We start from the raw sequence: 21,497 nt of genomic DNA, 5'->3' as shown, positions 1-21,497 counted from the left end.
AGACAGCAGCAATGTGTCAGTTCTTTTCTCCCTGCAAAGCAGGCAGTAAAAACAGGTATCGCTCAGTAAAAGCATTACATACTATACACAGCAAACATTGTTAGGTACACAGTTAACCCTTTGATTGCCCCTAAATGTTAACCCCTTCCAAGCCAGTGTCATTAGTACAGTGACAGTATAAATTATTAGCACTGATCACCGTATTAGTGTCACTGGTGATATCAGTGTCAGTCAGTTCCCACAAACTGTCAGATTGCTTGCTGCACTATCACAGTCCCATTATAAGTCCCAGATCACTGCTATTACTTGTGTAAAAAATATAAATAAATAAATACAAGTTCCAGTATAGATACGATCGTTTGTAGATGCTATAACTTTCACACTAACCAGTTAATAAACACTTATTGTTTTTTTGTTTTTTTTTACCAAAGACATGTAGCAGAATACCCTTTGGTTACATTTATAAAGAAATGTTGTTGTTTTTTTTTCAATTTTTTTTACTGGATGTTTTATAACAGAAAGTAAAAATATTGTTTTTATCTTTTTCAAAATTTGTGGTCTTTTTTTCATTTATATAATAAACATAAAAAACCCAGTGGTGATCAAATGCCACCAAAAGAAAGTTTTTGTACTATTTGTGTGAAAAAAAATGACACAAAAAATGTAATTAGGGTACAGCATTGTATGACCGTGCAATTATCAGTTAAAGTAGTGCAGTGCTAAATAGCAAAAAAATGGCCTGCTCATGAAGGTGTTAAAACATTTTGGAGCTTAAGTGGATATACACTATATTCAAAAATATATTCAAAAAATGTTTCTTTTCATTTCTATTTTAAATTTGAATGGGTTGTTTTGCAAGGTAATGGTTTTGCATATACTTTATAACATTATGTTTGGTAAGATTCCAAGAACACAAAAAAAACTAATTATTTTCAATTTCTTGTGTAGAGACTACCCTCCTTTTAGTGAATATGAGTAATGTTTATTCTGAAACCACAAATGAATGCAACTACTGGTTGCCCATTAGAGATACAAAAAAGATATTAATATCTGGCAGAAATAAGCTATTTCTTCAGACAAGTAGAATTAATAGGATTAGGTTGATAGCATTGCTTGGGCTCCTTTATCTGTTTAGAACCATTTTCAATACATGCAAAATATTTGCAAAACTTTTAAAAGCTTGTCTTCAAATGCATATGAGCATAAATGAGTATAAAAAGCACATTTACAAATATATCACAGTACATATGTTTTTATTATTATACAGGATCTACTATATATATATATATATATATATATATATATATATATATATATATATATATATATATATATATATATACATAGGCGTGCGCACAGGGTGTGCCGGGTGTGCCCAGGCACATGCTAATCCGCCCATGCGCATTAGTGTTATCATTCTGTGTAGCAAAGGGAACATGGGAAAGATCTCCCTCTTACGGGCTCTGCCATAAGAGAAGTGTTTATCCTTTTCTCTTTCACTGTGCCAGCAGGGAGATCAATGTGCCGGGGTCACATAAATGTAGATACATACACATGCATGTGTGTTTGAGCTTAAGGGTGCACACCCTAATGCATTAGACTGCGCACACCTATGTATATATATATATATATCTCTTTACACTGTTAGGGCAAACAGTACAGTTACAATACAATTTAATACAGGAGCAATCAGAGGGCCCTGCTCGTTAGAGCTTACAATCTCTTGCAAAGGTTTAGAGTAGGGTCTTGTCTTAAGCTGAACTCTAGCAAAAATAAGCTAAATCTTCAAACAAGTAAAATAATTAGGATTATGGTGATAGCATTGCTTGGGCTCTTTTATCTGTTCAGAACCATTTTCAATACATGCAAATACATATATACAATACATATGCAAAAGCATAAAAAGTACATTTGAAAACATATGTCACATGATGTCAATACTCTGCAAAGGTTTAGGATACAGTGCCTTGCAAAAGTATTCACCCCCTTGGCATTTTTCGTGTTTTGTTGCCTCACAACCTGGAATTAACATGGATTGTTTGAGGATTTGCATCACTTAATTTACAGAACATGTACACAACTTTGAAGATTTGTATTTTTTTTAATTGTGAAGTAAACAACAAATAGGACAAAATAACAGAAAAAGTCAATGTGCATAACTATTCACCCCCCTAAAGTCAATACTTTGTAGAGCCACCTTTTGCGGCTATCACAGCTCCAAGTCACTTTGGATAAGTCTCTATGAGCTTGCCACATCTTACCACTGGGATTTTAGCCCATTCCTCCTCGCAAAACTGCCCCAGCTCCTCCAAGTTGGATGGTTCGTGCTTGTGAATAGCAATCTTTAAGTCTGACCATAGATTTTCTATTGGATTAAGGTCTGGGCTTTGACCCAGGGCTAGGCCATTCCAACACATTTACATGTTTCCCCTTAAGTGTTGATTTAGCAGTGTGTTTGGGGTCATTGTCCTGCTGGAATGTGAACCTCTGTCCTAGCCTCACATCACACACAGAGTGGTACAGGTTTTGCTAAAAAATATCCCTGTATTTAGCACCATCCATCTTTCCCTCAACTCTGACCAGTTTCCCAGTCCTGACTGCTGAAAAACATCCCCACAGCATGATGCTGCCACCACCATGTTTCACTGTGGGGATGGTGTTCTTTGGGTGATGTGATGTGTTGGGTTTGCGCCAGACATAGCATTTTCTTTGATGGCCAAAAAGTTCAATTTTAGTCTCATCAGACCAGAGCACCTTCCTCCATACATTTTGGGAGTCTCCCACATGCCTTTTCGCAAACTCAAAACATGCAATTTTGTTTTTTGCTGAAAGTAATGGCTTTCTTCTGGCCACTCTGCCATAAAGCCCAACTCTATAGAGCATACGGCTTATTGTCATCCTATGTACAGATACCCAACGCTGTATCCTGGCCTAGGCCGACAAGGCCCAGGCCTAGGGCAGCACTTTGCAGGGAGGCAGCATGGAAAGAGTCCCCGCCGGCTTGTGCTACATTGTTAGTGTAGCACCAATCTTATGGGGTGGACTGGGCTGAGAGGCAAATTAGTTTAGCGCCTCTATAAAGCAGCTGCACTACTTCCAGTATGCGGGCGGTCAGGCATTCCGCAACTGTGGGGGGGAGGGGGGTCCTCTCCATAAAATCATAAGAAATTTGTGCATAAGCACCTGCCGCTCGCCATATAGCAGAATGACGGTGGAAAAGTGGTTGTGTTATCCTGATTGTCATAGCCTGGTAAAAAAAACATCAGTTTTTTTTTTTTTTTTTTTAAATGGTTGGCCTTTTTTTGTTTATAGCACAAATATTAAAAACCCCAGAGGTGATCAAATACCACCAAAAGAAAGCTCTATTTGTGGAAAGGTAATTATGAAAATTTAGTTTGGGTAGTGTTACATGACCACGCAATTGTCATTCAAAGTGCAACAGCACTGAAAGCTAAAATTTGTCCTGGGCAGGAAGGGGGGAAAGTGCCCTGTATTGAAGTGGTTAAGTTAGAACTAGAGGCAACACTTTTTTTTTTTCATTTTAGATAGAGTAAGGGAGGGTTATAGCCCCTGTCAGTTTATTTTTTACCATCCCTGTCTCATTGCAGAGAGCCCCATAGCCAAACAGGAAGTGAGAGGAAATCTATGCAAATTAGGGCAATCCATTGCCCCCCCCAGGCGCTCAGAACTAGTGACCCCACTCGAAAATTTCAGGGCAGGTCTTAAACAGCAAGGGGTATGTCCTTGGCAGGAAGGAGTGGGTCATATTTAAATTAGGGGTGGCACAAGTTTAGTCAGGCCTAGGGCAGCACAAAACCTAAATACACCACTGCAGAGACCCCAGTCTCTGCTGTGGAACTCTGCAGCTCTTCCAAGGTTCCCTTAGGTCTCTGTGCTGCCTCTCTGATTAATGCCCTCCTTGCCCGGTCTGTGAGTTTTGGTGTGCGGCTGTCTCTTGGCAGGTTTGCTGTTGTGCCATGTTCTTTCCATTTGGTTATAATAGATTTGATGGTGCTCCTAGGGATCATCAAAGATTTGAATATTTTTTATAACCTATCCCTGACTTGTACTTCTCAACAACATCGTCCCTTACTTGTTTGGAGAGTTCCTTGGTCTTCATGGCAGTGTTTGGTTAGTAGTGCCTCTTGCTTAGGTGTTGCAGCCTCTGGGGCCTTTCGAAAAGGTGTGTATATGTAATGACAGATCATGAGACACTTAGCTTGCACACAGGTGGACATCATTTCACTAATTATGTGACTTCTGAAGGTAATTGGTTGTACCAGAGCTTTTTATGGGCTTCATAACAAAGGGGGTGAATACATACGCACATGCCAATTATCAGTTTTTTTATTTCTGAAAAATAGTTTTATGTATATATTTTCTAATGTTACTTCACCAACTTAGACTATTGTGTTCTGATCCATCAAATATAATTCAGATAAAAAAACATTGAACTAAAGGCTGTAATGTAACAAAATAAGTAAAAAGTGTCATTAAAAATCCAATGTCATGTTCTTTATACATTTTTGGCATGAAACAAATTAGCTAGTGCATAAAATTCCAAAGGTAATATTTCTGTAGGTTACAAAAAATAAACTGGTTGCTGATATATCATGTTTATATTTTTTCTAAAAAGTTTGCATATGTTTAGAATTACTTACAAAGATTAAATGTCATAGTTACATCACACCCATTGGAATAGTGTGCAATTTTACCAAGTAAATAACCATGTGAAAAGGATTAATGGTAAAATATTAATCAACATATATTTAAAATACGGTAATATTACATATAGATGGTTTCCCTAAGACTGTTCGTGGTCAAGCATGAATTCATTAACATAAAAACACAGCAAGAAAAGTTTATTACATTAATAAATCTCAAGACTTTTCAGAAGCTTCTTTGTGTATACAGGCAATTAAGGTTATTCACATGTGGTGCTTCAGTGGAATTAGCACAAAATGGAGCAATTAAGTTTAAACAGCTTTGATGTACTGCAGATCAATTGGTTTGCATAATTTGTAATTATTATTTTTGAGAAATAGTATATACAGGGTTGGAAACATCTCTATCTCTGTTCTTTCACACGTTTGCCAGCTTTGTCCTTAAAGAGGCCCTATCATCAGACCATTCATTTCAACAAATCCTTCCCGTAAGATTATATGTGCATTTGACATATTTTTTGCACATTGTTTAGGTTGGCACAGTGCCTTAGTGGTTAGCACTTAAGCCTTAAGGTTTATTGACTCCTGAATAAATTGTCCCTAGTATGTATGTACAAATTGGCTATCCAAAGGTAGCACTACCCTCACAGGAGCCGCTGGTTAGGCTGGGTCTTCTGTTATTTACAGTACCTGAACCTCTTTAAGAACTTCAGCCCCTCTGACACACTAGGTTGAGTGTACAAAGCATGCGAATCACAGAAATACACGGAAAATAATACTTAGTACCCAGTAATACTACTGCATCAAAGAAAATAGGCATTAAACTAGTTAGTAAAGACAAACTGAACATATTGTCAGCTGATAAAGTTGGTAACGAAGTATGGGTAGAAATAGATTAACAATGGTAATAACACAATTTAGCATGCAGGGTGATTGGTAATAAGGACCAGGCATAAGATGACACTTGGGGATTGATATACTAAAACTGGAGAGTGCAAAATCTGGTGCAGCTGTGCATGGTAGCTTCTAACTTGTTCAATTAAGCTTTAACAATAAAACCTGGAAGCTGATTGGTTTCTATGTAGAGCTGCACCAGATTTTGAACTCTCCAGTTTTAGATAATCAACCCCTTGGCATCCATATTGGTATAAATAGTAGTGAGGTCATCTAGCAGTAGGCAGTGAGTAGGCAGTGATAAAGCTTGATTTACCAAAAACAGGAACTATGCTGCCAAAGTGCATAGATTGTGACTATGCTAGACCTAGACCTAGACTGGCTGGATGTGCACTGTTCACAGAAATGAAGGAAAGGGGAGAAGAGAACAAAAAGACCTCCGGTCAGGGCCCTTCCCACTGATCCCAGGAGCAGCAGGACCTGGATAGGAGGGGCGGCAGGGGTGGCATATGGAGGAACAACTCCCCTCCATTTTCCTCCTGCAGCCTCTGAATGCCTATAGGAGGGAGAGGAAGAAGACTGGCTTTTAGCGGCTGCAGGAGAAAAATGGAGGGGATTTATTCCTCTATATGCCCCCCATCCAGGTGTACAGGGGCAATATATGCGCCATTGCAATTGTGACCCCTGTAGTTATGCCCCTGACATGAGTAGAAGCGGTGGTGGTGGGGTATGGGATCAGTGGCAGCAGTGGTGGTGGTGGGGGATGGGATGAGTGGCAGCAGTGGGGGGGGTGGGATGCATGGCAGTGGTGAGGGGGGATGGGATCAGTGTCATAGGTGGGGGTTGGGGGATGGGATGGGATGAGTGGTAGTGGAAGGGGGGATTGGATGGGATGAGTGGCAGCAGTGGGGGGCATTGGATGAAATGAGTGGCAGTGGTGATGGGAGAATGGGATCAGTGGCAAAGGTGATGGTTGGGTGGATGGAATGGGATGAGTGGTAGTGGAAGGGGGGTCTGGGATCAGTGGCAAGGTTGGTGGTTGTGGAATGGGATCAGTGGCAGCAGTGGTCGTGGTGGTGTGGGGGGTGGATCAGTGGCAGTAGTGGTCAGGGTGGTGTGGGGGGTATCAGTGGTGGTGGTGGTGTGGGAGGTATCAGTGGCAGTAGTGGTGGTGGTGTTGGAGGGGGGGAATCAGTGGCAGTAGTAGTGGTATCAGTGGCAGCAGTGATAATGGTATGTGGAGGGGTATGAGTGGCATCAGTGGTAGTGGTGTGGGGGACAACAACCAGTGGCAGCAGTGGTAATGGTGTGGGGGGGATCAATGGCAGTATTGGTGGTGTGGGGGGGAATCAGTAGCAGTGTTGATATTGAGGGATGGGATCAGTGCCACTCACTTGCAGATCACTCGCAGATCACTTGGTTCCCCCTCCTTGCTAGGTCTTGCTTGGGCGGGCAGAGAGTATGGGTGGGAAATGAGTGGCAGTGGTAGTGGGAGGATGGGATTAGTGGCTAGGGTGGTGGTTTGGGGGATGGGATGGGATAAGTGGTAGTGGAAAGGTTGATCAGATGGGATGATTGGCAGTGGTGGGGGGAATGGGATCAGTGGCAAGGATGATAGCTGCAGAATGGGATCAGTGGCAGCAGTGGTCGTGGTGCTATAGGGGGGTGGATCAGTGGCAGTAGTGATCATGGTGGTGTGGGGGGATGGATTAGTGGCAGCAGTGGTCGTGGTGGTGTGGGGGGGTATCAGTGGTGATGGTGGGGGGTCTCATTGGCAGTAGTGGTGGTGTGGCAGGGAAATCAGTGGCAGTAGTGATCATGGTGGTGTGGGGGGATGGTTTAGTGGCAGCAGTGGTCGTGGTGGTGTGGGGGGTATCAGTGGTGATGGTGGGGTGTCTCATTGACAGGAGTGGTAGTGGTATGGTGGGAAAATCAGTGGCAGTAGTGGTGGTGGTATGGGGGGAGAAATTAGTGGCAGTAGTGGTGGTGGTGTGGGGGGATCAGTGGCAGTAGTGATGGTGTCAGTGATGTTGAACGAGAGGCTCGGCTGTTGAGGATTCTCCCACCTGATTGGCTAAGACACACAGTGGGCACCATTGTCTCCTGCTGCTGTCAATCAAACTCAGTGAGACAATGAGGAAAGAGAAGGGACAGAGCCAAGCCATGGCTCCATGTCTGAATAGACGCACAGAGCAGCGGCTCAGGTGCCCCCATAGCAAGGGAGGGAGGGGCCAGGAGTGCTGGCGGGTGAACTGAGAAGAGGAGGATCTGAGCCAGTAAGTATAGCATGTGTGTTATTTTTTTTTAACAAAAAAAAACAAGACTTTAGTATCACTTTAAGGTCTTTATTCAGGTACTCACTGTAACAGAATGGCAACGCTCTCTTCTTTTATCCCATTTTTCTCCTTTGTTGTCACACAGGCTTCAAACTGAGACAACAAATGACCATTTCAACACTCTTTATGCAGACATGCTTTACCTTTGTCACAATCAGCAGCACTGAGAATAAAAAAAAATGTTTGCAATTGTTTTTCTGTTATTCAGTTTGCATACCCTAAATTGACAAAAGAAATACTAATATATATGATGTGTAATTTTGGTGATACCATACATTTACATAGTATATAGCATGTATTATGAGAGTGATAAAATGTTTAATTTGGGAGCCATGTTCAGAACAATTGTGGTGTGGGAACGCACATGCACACTTTCCCACACTGCACAGGAATGCGCTGCTGTATTAATTCTCAATGTCACCCCCAACACAGGTGCGCTCATGGGCATCAAAATGCATGGTACTGTAGTACCAATTGTTTGGTGCTGCACAATTTTAAAAGTCGCTCCTGCTGTTTCTGTGCATTCAGCAGTCCATTGAAATGAATGTGCTTTTAAAAACGCTCTGTGCAGGAACATGCAGGTATGCACCCTTGAGGATGTGAACCAGCTCTAGGGTTCTGTGATAGCAATTTATTTAAAAAACAACTTTGCACCATAACAAGGTTCTCCCCATCTTTAATTTGATCATTCAAATACTGTCTACCATTTTGCTTTTTGATTTTGGCCTGCATGAGTTCAGATGATATCTGTAGAAAATATCAAATTGGCCAGGTCTATACCATGCACATTTAACAGCATCTAGATTTTAAATTGCTGCCTTGGCCATTAACAAACAACAGCATGCTTTCTTATTGTTCATATTATTTGGCAGAACAAATCAATGTATAACACAGTGCACATAATCTGCAAACCCTGCCATCACTTTTGTGTCAAAGAATAATATCTGTATTCAGTCATCTGGGCTATTAAATGAGAGTTTCTTAACAAGGTTGTCAAAACAACAAGTGGCAGATGGGCAGCAGTGCACTACGTTGACAGGTACATTTACACAGCAAACTTCTTCCAGATAGATTAATTGTCAAGGTCAATTTGCAGTGATTGATTAATGAATCATTTGGTGGAGGAAGAAAATAATTGAAGTGTGGGGTCGAAGGGGGTCAAAAACTTGCATTTAATCATTGACTGCTTTATAAAATTATTATCATTAATTAACTCTAAACATTAATTTAACTCTAAACATTCCCTGCGTGTCGGGCAATATGTGATGAATTGTTACAGTATTGTATTTGTCTAGAGATTTAAAGTGAACTTCACTCAAATCTAACATTTAAAGTGGTTGTAAACCCTTTTAACCCCCCCCCAAAAAAAAACCCCCTGCAAAACAAAGGCATAATGAGCTAGTATGCATAGCATACTAGCTCATTATGAATTACTTACCTGAGATCGAAGCCTCCGCAACGGTCCTCGTTCACCGCTCCGGCAGCCGACATCTCTCCGGGGGGGTTACTTCCGGGTATCGCGGCTCTGGCGCTGTGATTGGCTGGAACCGTCGGTAACGGCACATACATGCTATTGCTTTAGTTTGCTTAAGTGCGCATGTGCCGATGACGTCGGCACATGCATATACAGGGATATCTCCTAAACCATGCAGGTTTAGGACATATCTAGTGTAGCAACAGGTAAGCCTAATTATAGGTTTGCCTGTAGCATAAAGTGGTTGTAAAGGGTTTGCAACCACTTTAAGTACATGTCCTGTCTGAGAGAAGACACTACCAGGTACCTGCATTTACCTTTAGGGCTCATGCACACTGCAGCTCAAAGAAGCTGCTCCTACAGGCTTTTGAGCTCTTTTTTCTGCCTAGAAACTACCCTCTATGTTAGCCAATGTTTCCATTAATGCTATGGCTTTTTCAGGCTTTTACAGGCATATGCTCCTACAGGCAGAACCCCACCCCCCCCCCAAACATTTTGAGCAGAGTTTTCAAGCAGAAAAGATGCCTAAGTGCCTGAAAACACACAAAAAAAACACGAAAGAGCATTAAAAAGCACACAAAAGCTCAAAGAAGCTCGAAAACACACAACAAAATAGGAAAAATTAGCTGAAGGGAGGGTTTGTGAAAAAAACTGCTAATGCCCAAAAAAGCTCAAAGGAGCTCAAATAAGCTCAATAAAAACATGTAAAGGGCCCAAAAAAGTAGAAGCTGAAATAAAAGCTCATATGCCTTTTTTTGAGCTGCAGTGTGCATGAGCCCTTATTTGTCATACATGCCTCTTCTGTATCCCTCTCTAATTTAATTGCCTTTTCTTGCCAGTGGGACAATCTTATTGTCAATAAATTGGCAGATATCAGGACTTCGCTATGAAGTTGGAAAACATAACCTAGGGCCATTAAACAGTTAATTTTTGAAACTACTGTATCTCACAATTGTGGTATAAAATTGTATTCAAAATGACAATGTAAATAAAGAAAACTTTCAAGAATGGCTGTTACCTGCTTCAGTTAAAGGAGTTGTAAAGGCAGAAGGTTTTTTATCTAAATGCATTCTATGCATTAAAATAAAAAAAACCTTCTGTGTGTAGCAGCCTCCCCAGCACCCCCCCAATAATTACTTGAGCCCCATCTCTCTCCAGCGATGTCCACAAGTGTCTTAGCTATCCGGGACTCTCCTCCTGATTGGCTGAGACACAGCAGCAGCGCCATTGGCTCCCGTGACTGTCAACCAAAGTCAGTTAGCCAATCAGGGGAGAGAGGGGGCAGGGCCAGGTCAGGGCTCTGTGTCTGAATGGACACACAGAGCTGTGACTTGGCTCGGGTGCCCCCATAGCAAGCTGCTTGCTGTGGGGGCACTCGACAGGAGGGAGTGGCCAGGAGCAGTGAAGAGGGACCTGAGAAGAGGAGGATCCAGGCTGCTGTGTGCAAAACTAACTGCACAGAGGAGGCAAGTATAACATGTTTGTTATCTTTTTTTTTTTTTTTTTTTGAGACTTTACAATCACTTTAAGTCTCCCATCAAATGCTTGAGCCTGCCATTGCCCTATCCCTGCGATAGACTCCTTTACATGCTGCTGCATAAATGTGCAGCTTCCCTGCTTTAGCACCCCTTGTCAGGTCAAGCGATGGAAGACTCCAGGCTGGATGATAATTTGCCCAAAAAATTCAGTGAAAAGTTTGCCAGCTGGTATAATTTATATAAAAAACTTTAAAAGATGCATTAATGATAGATAAGATCTTTTTTTGTCATCTTACACTCAAATATAATTGTTAAATACAATGAAAGAAAAAAAAAAATGGTTTAAATAAATTTGATTTTCTGGGGTTCTTTTCTTCAATGAAAATGATTGCCTATTGATTTAATGATCAATACGTTCAATCAGTGTCAGAAAGATGACAATCACTGTTATGTACAGTATATGGGCAGCATAAGAAAAAAATGTGCCTGGCCAGAAGAAGACCATGTTGCACCTGGCTTCAGGATTAAAGAATTTCCAGATTCAAAGTAGAGTTCCATAGGAAACTGAAAATTTGAGGCATTCATTGCAAATATTTTAACGGGAACTTGCTCTGATGCACACTTATAGACTATCATTGCTGTTCTCCTTCTAAAGGCTTCAGTTTTTTTCTGTCACTTACATACTTAAAACAAGTAATGCCCCGTACACAGGAGCGGAAATTCCACCACAAAAGTCTGATGAGAGCTTTTGGTCCGAAAATGCGACCGTATGTATGCTCCATCGGACTTTTGCTGGTGGAATTCCATCCAGCAAAAGATTGAGCGTATGCTCTCAATTTTTCGGTCGAAAAAAGTTCTGATCGGAAATTCCGATCGTCTGTACCAATTCCGACACGCAAAATTCCTACGCATGCTCGGAAACAATTCAACGCATGCTCGGAAGCATTGAACTTAATTTTCTCGGCTCGTGGTAGTGTTGTATGTCACCGTGTTCTTGACAGTCGAAAGTTCAGCGAACTTTTGTGTGACTGTGTGTATGCAAGCCAAGCTTGAGTGGAATTACTTCATTTAGGACAAAATGTCTCATTGTATGCTGTGTTAAATAATTTGAAAAGTGAAGTCAATTTTATATGTAGGTATCTTTTCCTTTATCTCAAGAAATTCTATCCTAATTATACTAATTAGAGGGAGTTACATGCATTGTATCATTGCAGAGTTCTACATTATTTGTGCTTATTTTAGGTACAGTAGCTAATTTAAAGCTCCACTGTGTGCCTGGTCTGAATAACTATTCATCACAGAAAGGTCTCACACTTGGCTGCCTTTAGTGTTTTGTTAAGATGTCTTTCTAAAGAATCCCTAGAAACCTCCCGGGAGGAGATACGGAGTGCAGGGTCAGTGTCTGATAATGACAGAAAGTTGGCAAGTACAGACTTTCAGCTCCCTGTGGTAAGAGAAGCTGTTGCTCAGAAAGTAAAGGATTCAGGGGATATGTGTGCTGAATGAATTGGAATCAAAACTTAAGAACACACCATGTGGCTGATAAATGTATAGTCTTTTTAGTCATCTAACTCCCCAAAGTAGCTCTAAATTGTCGGTACTGCCTAAATATACAGGCATGGACTGCTGTTAAATAATGAATTGTAAACTGTAACAATAAAAAGTGGTAGCATGAAAAGAAAACATTAATTACCATTACATGCAGAATCTCAAAAAGATATTAGATGTCCTCTGTCTGGAATTTTTGTTACTTACTGAATATGGCTTTTGAAGTTTTATGTACTTTTTAACCTTCCTATCCTGTTACAGTATTTATGGAGTGAATAATCAGGCCCTTAATTAAAATTTTATATATTGAGTTGGCCCACCCTTTGCAGATATAACAGCTTCTACTCTTTTGGGAAGGCTGTCCACAAGGTTTAGTAGTGTGTCTATGGGAATGTTTGACCATTCTTCCAGAATATGTGAGGTCACGCACTGATGTTGAACGAGAAGGCCTGTCTCGTAGTCTCCACCCTAATTCATCCCAAAGGTGTTCTATCAGGTTAAGGTCAGGACTTTGTGCAGGCCAGTCAAGTTCCTCCACCCTAAACTCGGTAATCCACATCTTTATGAACCTTGCTTTGTGCACTGGTCCAAATCATTTGGTGGAGAGTGGATTATTGTGTGGGGTTGTTATTCAAGGGTCGGGCTTGGTCTTAAGGCATCAGCTTACCAAGACATTTTGAACAATTTCCTGCTCCAAACTTTGTGGGAACAGTTTGGTAATGGCCCCTTCCTGTTCCAACATGACTGTATGGCAGGACACATAACAAATAAAAGACATGGATGAGTGAGTTTGGGGTGGAGTCCTGACCTAAACCCAATAGAACACCTTTGGGATGAATTAGAGCAGAGACTGCGAGCCAGGCCCTCTCGTCCAACATCAGTGCCTGACCTCACAAATGCGCTTCTGGAAGAATTGTTAAACATTCCCATAGACACATGGTTTAGCATGTGGACAGCCTTTCCAGAAGATTTGAAGCTGTCACTGCTGCAAAGGTTGGGCCAATTCAATATTGAACCCTACGAATTAAGACAGGAATGCCATTAAAGTTCATGTGCGTGTAAAGGCAGGCACCCCAATACTTTTGGCAATATAGTGTGTGTGTATATATATATATATATATATATATATATATATATATATATATATATATATATTACCATTCTAGGGAGCTCATGACCTCAGTGCTACTATTAGAAGGTTTGTTAATGGACCCCATCTCCTGATAAAGTTAACATCTAATTTTGACCAGCCCAAGCATATTCAAATTATATTTCTTTTTTGTAAAAGAAGATCAGGAAAAACGTCCTTCCTATCCACACCTCCTCCCCTCCGCTGCAAGAGTAGGGCTATCTTTTTCTTGTTTACTTTTTTTTCAAACAAGTGTACATTTTGTACACTTCAAATAAAGCTAGTGCAAAACAAAGCAAAACAAAACAAAAAGGGAGAAATGCGATACGATTAATTGTGAATTACACTGCCCCCAGTGTAGCGGCAACACAGAGCGGCCAGAGTGGTGAGTTGCTCCAGCTGATCTGCGATTTCAAGGCAGTATAGTGGGAATTGGCCATAAATTGTCCTTTTAAAAATGTGTACCTTCTGTACCTGCCTCTATTCAACTTGTATTGTTTTACTACTATATACTTTGTGACTTAGCATGTTAAATATTCAAAACTGAACGTGTAGGGGTCTGTTTATAAATGTTTTCACATAACTTTTACCCAGGATTCACACATTTTTCCAGTTAGAAAAATGTGTACATTTTAGGTGAAGGGTTTATGAATCTTGTTTAAATCATCTATAAATAGTTATGTACAATCTTTAACATATTAATGTTAGGCTTTATACTATATAGTACATAAAACAAGTAAAATATATTAAAAAAATGACAAATGTAAGAGTCATTAATAGATAACTGTTCTGGGAAAACCTCTGGAAAAAAAAGTAGAATAATTTTGCTTTTTGCAATTTTAATAATGTTGGTATGAAATACTCAAGGTGGCAGTATGCGATATGCTTTCTAGTAAAAATCTAGCAATTAACTGATATATATATATATATATATATATATATATATATATATATATATATATATATATATATGTATATATAAATAGTTTAAGACTCTTCCCCAAAGCAATAATTATTCTAAAAATATGGAGCATTCAGTTGAATTGAATTTGCATTGGCTTTAATGATCATGCTGAATCTGTAAAATGTTAAATCTCCTCTTTCAGAATGGGGCACTGGAAGTGGGTGTATATAGTATTTACTTTATAAGATTTCTGAGTATAATGTAGAAACTATATTTGCTTATTAGCCATTATTCTGCCAAGCTTATTCTGCCAAGGTATATTAAGAACTTATTGTGATTTTTGAACGTTAGCCTGATTTATGAGGAAGATAATCCTACTTTATTTAGTGAGTGGAAAATATTTAATTCAAGTCAAAATATTTCAGGAATATGGAATAGTAATGTATACAACTGGTTGGAAAGGAAGGCAAATATATTGCCCATAGCAGCCAATGAGAATTGACTTATCATTTTTCTAATGCAGATTTGAAACTAAAATAATTTGCCCTATAAGATCTTAGTTAAAAAGAAAATTCAGACTTGGGAGGAAGATTAAAGGCAAATTTCACACTCCTGGTTATGTCATTCTGAGTGAAGATGCCTGTAAAGTGGACAATGATCCTCTACAGCTTTGAACACCTTCTTATCCATTATTAAAATGTATAAACTATTGTTGATTTTTTTTAAAGCTTAGAATCTTCAATCAGTTTTATTAGAAAATGTATAATAATGTCAAGGTGCTCACTGTACAATAATAGGAAAGATATAATTCATGGCATTATGCAGTTTCAGTACTATATGACTTTGAAAAGTAAAGACACTAGATTAACTTAAACTGACTTAATTATATTGTTCCTTACCTTCTAGGTGACCATCACATTGTCCAACTGCAACTTAAGTCCAAAGAAACTGGAATGACTTTTGCAAGTACCAACTTTGTCTTCTACAACTGCAGTGTTCACAACTCGTGAGTACTTGTGCCTTAAATGTTTTTTACTTTATGTAATAATAATGATGAAACAATATTAAATTATTTTTAGATGATATTTCCCCATCAGGTCCACCTACTTTTGATTGAAAGCGCACTGGAGTGTGCAGATCCATAGCCACTATTCAGTCTAATGACAGATTTTGAATTTGACCACTGCTATGCACTGTCATTCAAAATTGAAGCAGACCTGATGGGCAAATAGTCTCTCTATCATGCTCTATCCACCCAGTGACAAGTAATTTCCCAAATATGGGCATTACTCATATATGTGTGATTACACTGACTGTATCCCCAGCCCTTTTATTTATATTTTGCTTCAGTTTATGTAAAGTCTTAAATTATTGTAAGTTCTCTCAGCTGAAGAGAACAAGTAAATCCTGGAATACAGTTCAAGTAACCCTGTACTTTTCAATGCAGTTCTCATACAAGAGAAATATGCATTTCTGCCACTAGGGTGCACTGTTCCTCCAGTTTAGTTTGCTTGTGAGCTCCATCTTGTACCTCTTACAGTTGGGCAATTGTTGGGATACAGTAGATGATAGTTTCTGTCCTCTCAGTCCTTAATTGACAGGTAAGAGGATACATTTGTCTGGCAAATTAGTTTATCTTCATAACCTTTAAATGATTCATATTACTGTTCTCCACCATCAAAGCATAATGTTTACCTAAAGTATGGTCAGTACATTGTTTTTACTTTTCCTCCTCCCAGTAAAATGGTGTGACCAACATCTAGAGTATGAAAACATTTCCGCAGTGCAATTTCTGCTGAGAGCAAACCTGCAATTTGCAAATATCGTGAGAAGAAATATTCTTTTCCAAATACTAAAAGGTTGACAAAACACATATTTCATGCCAGAGGTGCCCTAAAGACATTAAAAAATACTTTATGGAATTAAATGATGAGGACCAGAATGAATGTTTAGTAGTAGCTTTTCCCTCCAGTGTTCCCATTCTAGAAACAAGTGTTTCTCCTCCAGCAGCATCTTAGTAAAGTGTTGCAAACCACTGCCTCCAAAAGACACGGGATCCTTTCATTGATAGATAACATGACACCTGAAAATCAGGACAACATTCATCAAGCTTTTTCTAGAGTAATATATGCTTCTGAATCAGCATTGTTTTTAAGTAAAAATGTCAATAAGACCCCAGATATCTCCTCTACACTGGAAAGCATGAGATAAAAAAACAACCCCCCCCCCCCCAAAAAAAACATCGATTTCTGTTTTTCAGGGTAAAATACTGGCAGTGTTTACATTTGCCAGCGCCGAAAGTGATGTCGCTTAGGCCTCCCAGGATCATACAGATGGTCGGGGACCATCCGGTCCATTGTCAGCTGTATAGTAATCCAGAGCCATCGCCAGATCAGCTTTCTGGGTCCCCAATCGCACAGGAGAGGCCGGAGAGGCATCGGAGGGCAGTGGGACTAGGATGTCTTTTACAAGATAGGGAATCGCTGGCTGAAATCAAAGATATCTGGATGATGCCTATAGGCATTATCCAGATATCACCACTTCCACCTAAGGATGTCATATAAAGGCTTTCCTGTGGGAAGTGGTTGAATAGCAAGTTTAGTTTGATTAATTAATTAATTTTATTTATTTCAAGCATATTGCTTTTATATGCACTGTATTTCATAAAACTACTCCACACTGATTTTTTTTTTTTCATTTTTCCAAAATTTCTATTTTTTGGGGAAAGAGCTGGGAAAAAATATTTTTTTCCCATGGCTTCTAAATTTCTGTAAATTTTACATGTCTTGGTATACCACAAAGTTGGTAAAATATCACTACTGTTGCACTTCTAGGCACATTAAAGACCTGTTTTCTGTTATTAGTATTTCTCCAGACGCATCTTGGCAAACCAGTATTACATATGTGCATGTGTTCTTTTGCTGAAAAGCCATGGTCATTTATACAATGATTTTGCAAGACATTTTTTTATGAATTTACAATTACAATTAAAGACATGTGTTGTAAATTGAGGCAAGTGTTGAAGTTGCAATGCATACTTTTAATATAACACATGAATATTAACCTGAAGTTTTAACTCTTTATATAATACTCACTCAACTGACTTATCTATTACGTCTAAAAAAATATCCTTAGACTGCTGTGGATACAATATGTGTACAGATTTTTTTCAACTTTACATTGACATAAAAAATGCATGGGATTCTAGCCTTTGTGTATATTCTTTAGTCAAAGATATAATGCATAATTGAATAGTTTTCTCAATCCTTTATATAATGCTTGTGTTCTGTCTATGCTTTGGGTCCCATAACAACCCAGACCCATGAGTGGTTCTTTTGTTAAACTTCCTGCCCTCATACCCTTAGCACTATGGTGCTCCCTACTGTTCTATTCATGCCAGAATCTTTATAGCTGGAACCTGTGCAGTGCAATAATGGTTGCTTATTGTACCCAATGGATATTTTTTTAAACCCGATAATACACTGTTTAAAAATGTTAGTCACAGGTTAAAGAAGTAATTCCTCTTTTTTATACTAATGTATATCTTGGCCATTTTAACATTTACTGCATGTACTGTAATAGCTAAATTATACAAACAGGCACTCAAAAAGTGTCTGGGTATTGTTTATTGGTGGATACAGATACCCTTTATGCCAGGGAATGCTTTGTGGCTCCCTTTATAATACACTGTTGTTGACTTACTTCCATAGTGACATAGTGATACTGAATATTCTTTGACATCGTGCCTACCTAATGTCCCATGGTGTTGCCAATGCTTATGGGGCTTCAAACAGAACAACCTAACATCGGGTCTTTCAGCAGAGCATTACACGTGCCCCTCATGTTTGATGGTTCATGTTATTTCTCAGTAATATCCTATGTTCCTCCTTGTCCTATACAGCAATTTTGTATTAATGCCTGCAGTATGTCCACCCCAGTGCTAGCTGATGGTAAATGGGGGGTAACAACATGATATCACTTGTTCCCATTTATCCAGCCAAACATATAAGTGGAGTTTAATAAACACATTTGTTTTGTTCCTTTCTTTTTTTTTTTTTATGGTGGTTACATACATAGCTACATAGTAGGTGAGGTTGAAAAAAGACACAAGTCCATCAAGTCCAACATATGTGTGTGATTATATGTCAGTATCAGTCCATCAAGTCCAACCTATGTGTGTGATTATATGTCAGTATCACATTGTATATCCCTGATCCCTGTATGTTGTGGTCATTCAGGTGCTTATGCAATAGTTTTTTTAAACTATTGATGCTCCCCGCTGAGACCACCGCTTGTGGAAGGGAATTCCACATCCTTACCGCGCTCTTACAGTAAAGAACCCTCTATGTAGTTTAAGGTTAAACCTCTTTTCTTCTAATTTTAATGAGTGGCCACGTGTCTTGATAAACTTCCTTCCAAGTTTTATCCCTATTCTAGGGTCACCAGTACGGTATTTGTAAATTGAAATCATATCCCCTCTCAAGCGTTTCTTCTCCAGAGAGAATAATTTCAGTGCTTGCAAGCTTTCCTCATAACTAATATCCTCCAGACCCTTTATTAGCTTTGTTGCCCTTCTTTGTACTTGCTCCATTTCCAGTACATCCTTCCTGGGGACTGGTGCCCAGAACTGGATAGCATACTCTAGGTGCGGCCAGACCAGAGTCCTGTAGAGCGGGAGAATTATTGTTTTATAGAGATGATCCCCTTTTAATGCATGCCGATATTCTGTTTGTTTTGTTAGCAGAAGCTTGGCATATCATCTACTAGGACCCCCAGGTCCTTTTCCATCCTAGATTCCGTCAGAGGTCCCCCCCCCCAGTGTATAGATTGCATTCATATTTTTGCCACCCAAATGCATTATTTTACATTTAACCTCATTTGCCATATAGTTGCCCACCCCATTAATTTTTTCAGTTATTTTTGCAAGGTTTCCACATCCTGCAGAGAAGTTCTTGCCCTGCTTAGCTTAGTATCATTCGCAAATACAGAGATTGAACTGTTTACCCCATCCACCAGGTCGTTTATGAACAAATTAAATAAGATTGGTCCTAGCACAGAACCCACTTCCCACCCCTGACCATTTTGAGTACTCCCCATTTATCACCCCCTCTGAACTCGCCCTTGTAGCCAGTTTTCAATCCATATACTCACCCTATGGTCCATGCCAACTGACCTTATTCTGTACAGTAAACGTTTATGGGGAACTGTGTCAAATGCTTTTGCAAAATCCAGATACACCATGTCTACGGCCTTCCTTTATGTAGATGGCAACTTACCTCCTCATAGAAGGTTAATAGATTGGTTTGGCAAGAAGGATTCTTCATGAATCCATGCTGATTACTGCTAATGATACCGTTCTCATTACTAAAATCTTGTATATAGTCCCTTATGCCGTCCAAGAGCTTGCATACTATTGATGTCAGGATAACTGTAATTCCCAGGGATGTATTTTGGGCCCTTTTTAAATATTGGTGCTACATTGGCTTTTCTCCAATCAGCTGGTACCATTCCAGTCAGTAGACTGTCAGTAAAAATTAGGAGCAATGGTCTGGCAATTACTTGACTGAGTTCCCTAAGTACCCTCGGATGCAAGCCGTCTGGTCCCAGTGATTTATTAATGTTAAGTTTCCCAAGTCTATTTTTAATTCTGTCCTCTGTTAACCATGGAGGTGCTTCCTGTGATGTGTCATGAGGATAAACACTGCAGTTTTGGTTACTGAAGCCCCCCGATTCCCTTGTGAAAACTGAGGAGAAGAATAAATTCAATAACTTCATCATCTCCCCATCCTTTGTAACCAGATGTCTTTCCTCATTCTTTATGGGGCCAATATGGTCTGCCCTCCCTTTTTTACAGTTTACATACTTAAAGAATTTCTTGGGATTTTTTTGCTTTCCTCCACTACGTTTCATTCGTGTTCTATCTTAGCGGCCCTAATTGCACCCTTACATTTCTTGTTGCATTCTTTATAAAGTCTGAATGCTGATGATGATCCCTCAACCTGTATTTTTTGAAGGCCTTCTCTTTTGCTTTTATATGCATTTTTACAATGTAGTTAAGCCATCCAGGACTTTTGTTCCCTCTTTTAAATGTATTTTATTATTATTATTTATTTTAAATTTATTACCCAATGGGATGCATTGGCTAATGCCCTTATTTAATATGCTCTTAAAGCAAACCCATATCTCCTCCGTGTTCTTTGTTCCTAAGATTTTATTCCAATTTATGCCTTCTAGCAAGGTTCGTAGTTTAGGGAAGTTGGCTCTTTTGAAATTCAGTGTCTTTGTATTCCCCTTCTGTTTCCTATTTGTGTGAGTTATACTGAAGCCAATTGACCTGTGATCGCTTTTTTCTTAAATTGCCCCATATTTCCACATCCGTGATCAGATCTGTATTGATCGTAACCAGTAGATCCAGTAACGCTTTATTTCTAGTAATGAAATTGTCCTGCAAGACATTTAGGAACCCCGTCCTCCGTCTCTATATATTTTTGATTCTCATTTTAATGTTTGAGCTGTGATCAAGGCGGTTGTGCCGAAACGTTAGCCCCTTGTACCCTTTTATGTGTACCTAATAAACCATTCACGAAGGATTTGGAGTGCCAGCTTCTATTGGAATTTGTTGATTATTTCCTGTTGTGAGGACATCATAGCCTGAGCACCCTCCTGTAGACTGCAACTGATACCTAGGATATATCCTTGTAGAGAGCTGCATTTTTTGACTGTTTGCAGTCTCAGAAGTATCTCAGAGTATGAAATCAAATGATTGGTTATAAACCTAAACGATGACCTGTTTTATGTGGGAACTATTGATCACATGTATAGATATATGTACATGTTTCATAATCTAAACCAGTGGTCATCAACCCTGTCCTCGGGGCCCACTAACAGGCCAGGTTTGCAAGATAACTGAAATACATCACAGGTGATATAATTTGCTGCTCAGTGATTGCAGTATTCTAGCCTGCATCTCTCCAAGGTAATACATAAAACCTGGCCTGTTAGTGGGCCCTGAGGACAGGGTTGATGACCACTGATCTAAACTGATAATAGAAAAATCAATAATGGCTAAT

The 21,497-nt window shown here is 39.5% G+C and overlaps 1 protein-coding gene across 2 annotated transcripts in view; it reads left to right on the top strand.

Annotated features, from left to right (window-relative positions):
• Positions 1-21,497, top strand: part of PLXNA4 (plexin A4) — a 1,066,226-nt gene that overhangs the window by 749,768 nt on the left and 294,961 nt on the right. For both annotated transcript variants that reach the window (XM_073619416.1, XM_073619417.1), the window contains exon 8: positions 15,334-15,433. In XM_073619416.1, the coding sequence (XP_073475517.1) occupies positions 15,334-15,433 (100 nt within the window). The remainder of the gene's footprint in view (positions 1-15,333; positions 15,434-21,497) is intronic.

Source organism: Aquarana catesbeiana, linkage group LG03 (genome assembly GCF_042186555.1).
Source record: "Aquarana catesbeiana isolate 2022-GZ linkage group LG03, ASM4218655v1, whole genome shotgun sequence".
NCBI lineage: Eukaryota > Metazoa > Chordata > Amphibia > Anura > Ranidae > Aquarana > Aquarana catesbeiana.
Note: the sequence above shows the minus strand (reverse complement) of the source record. Positions and strands in the feature narration are given on the sequence as shown.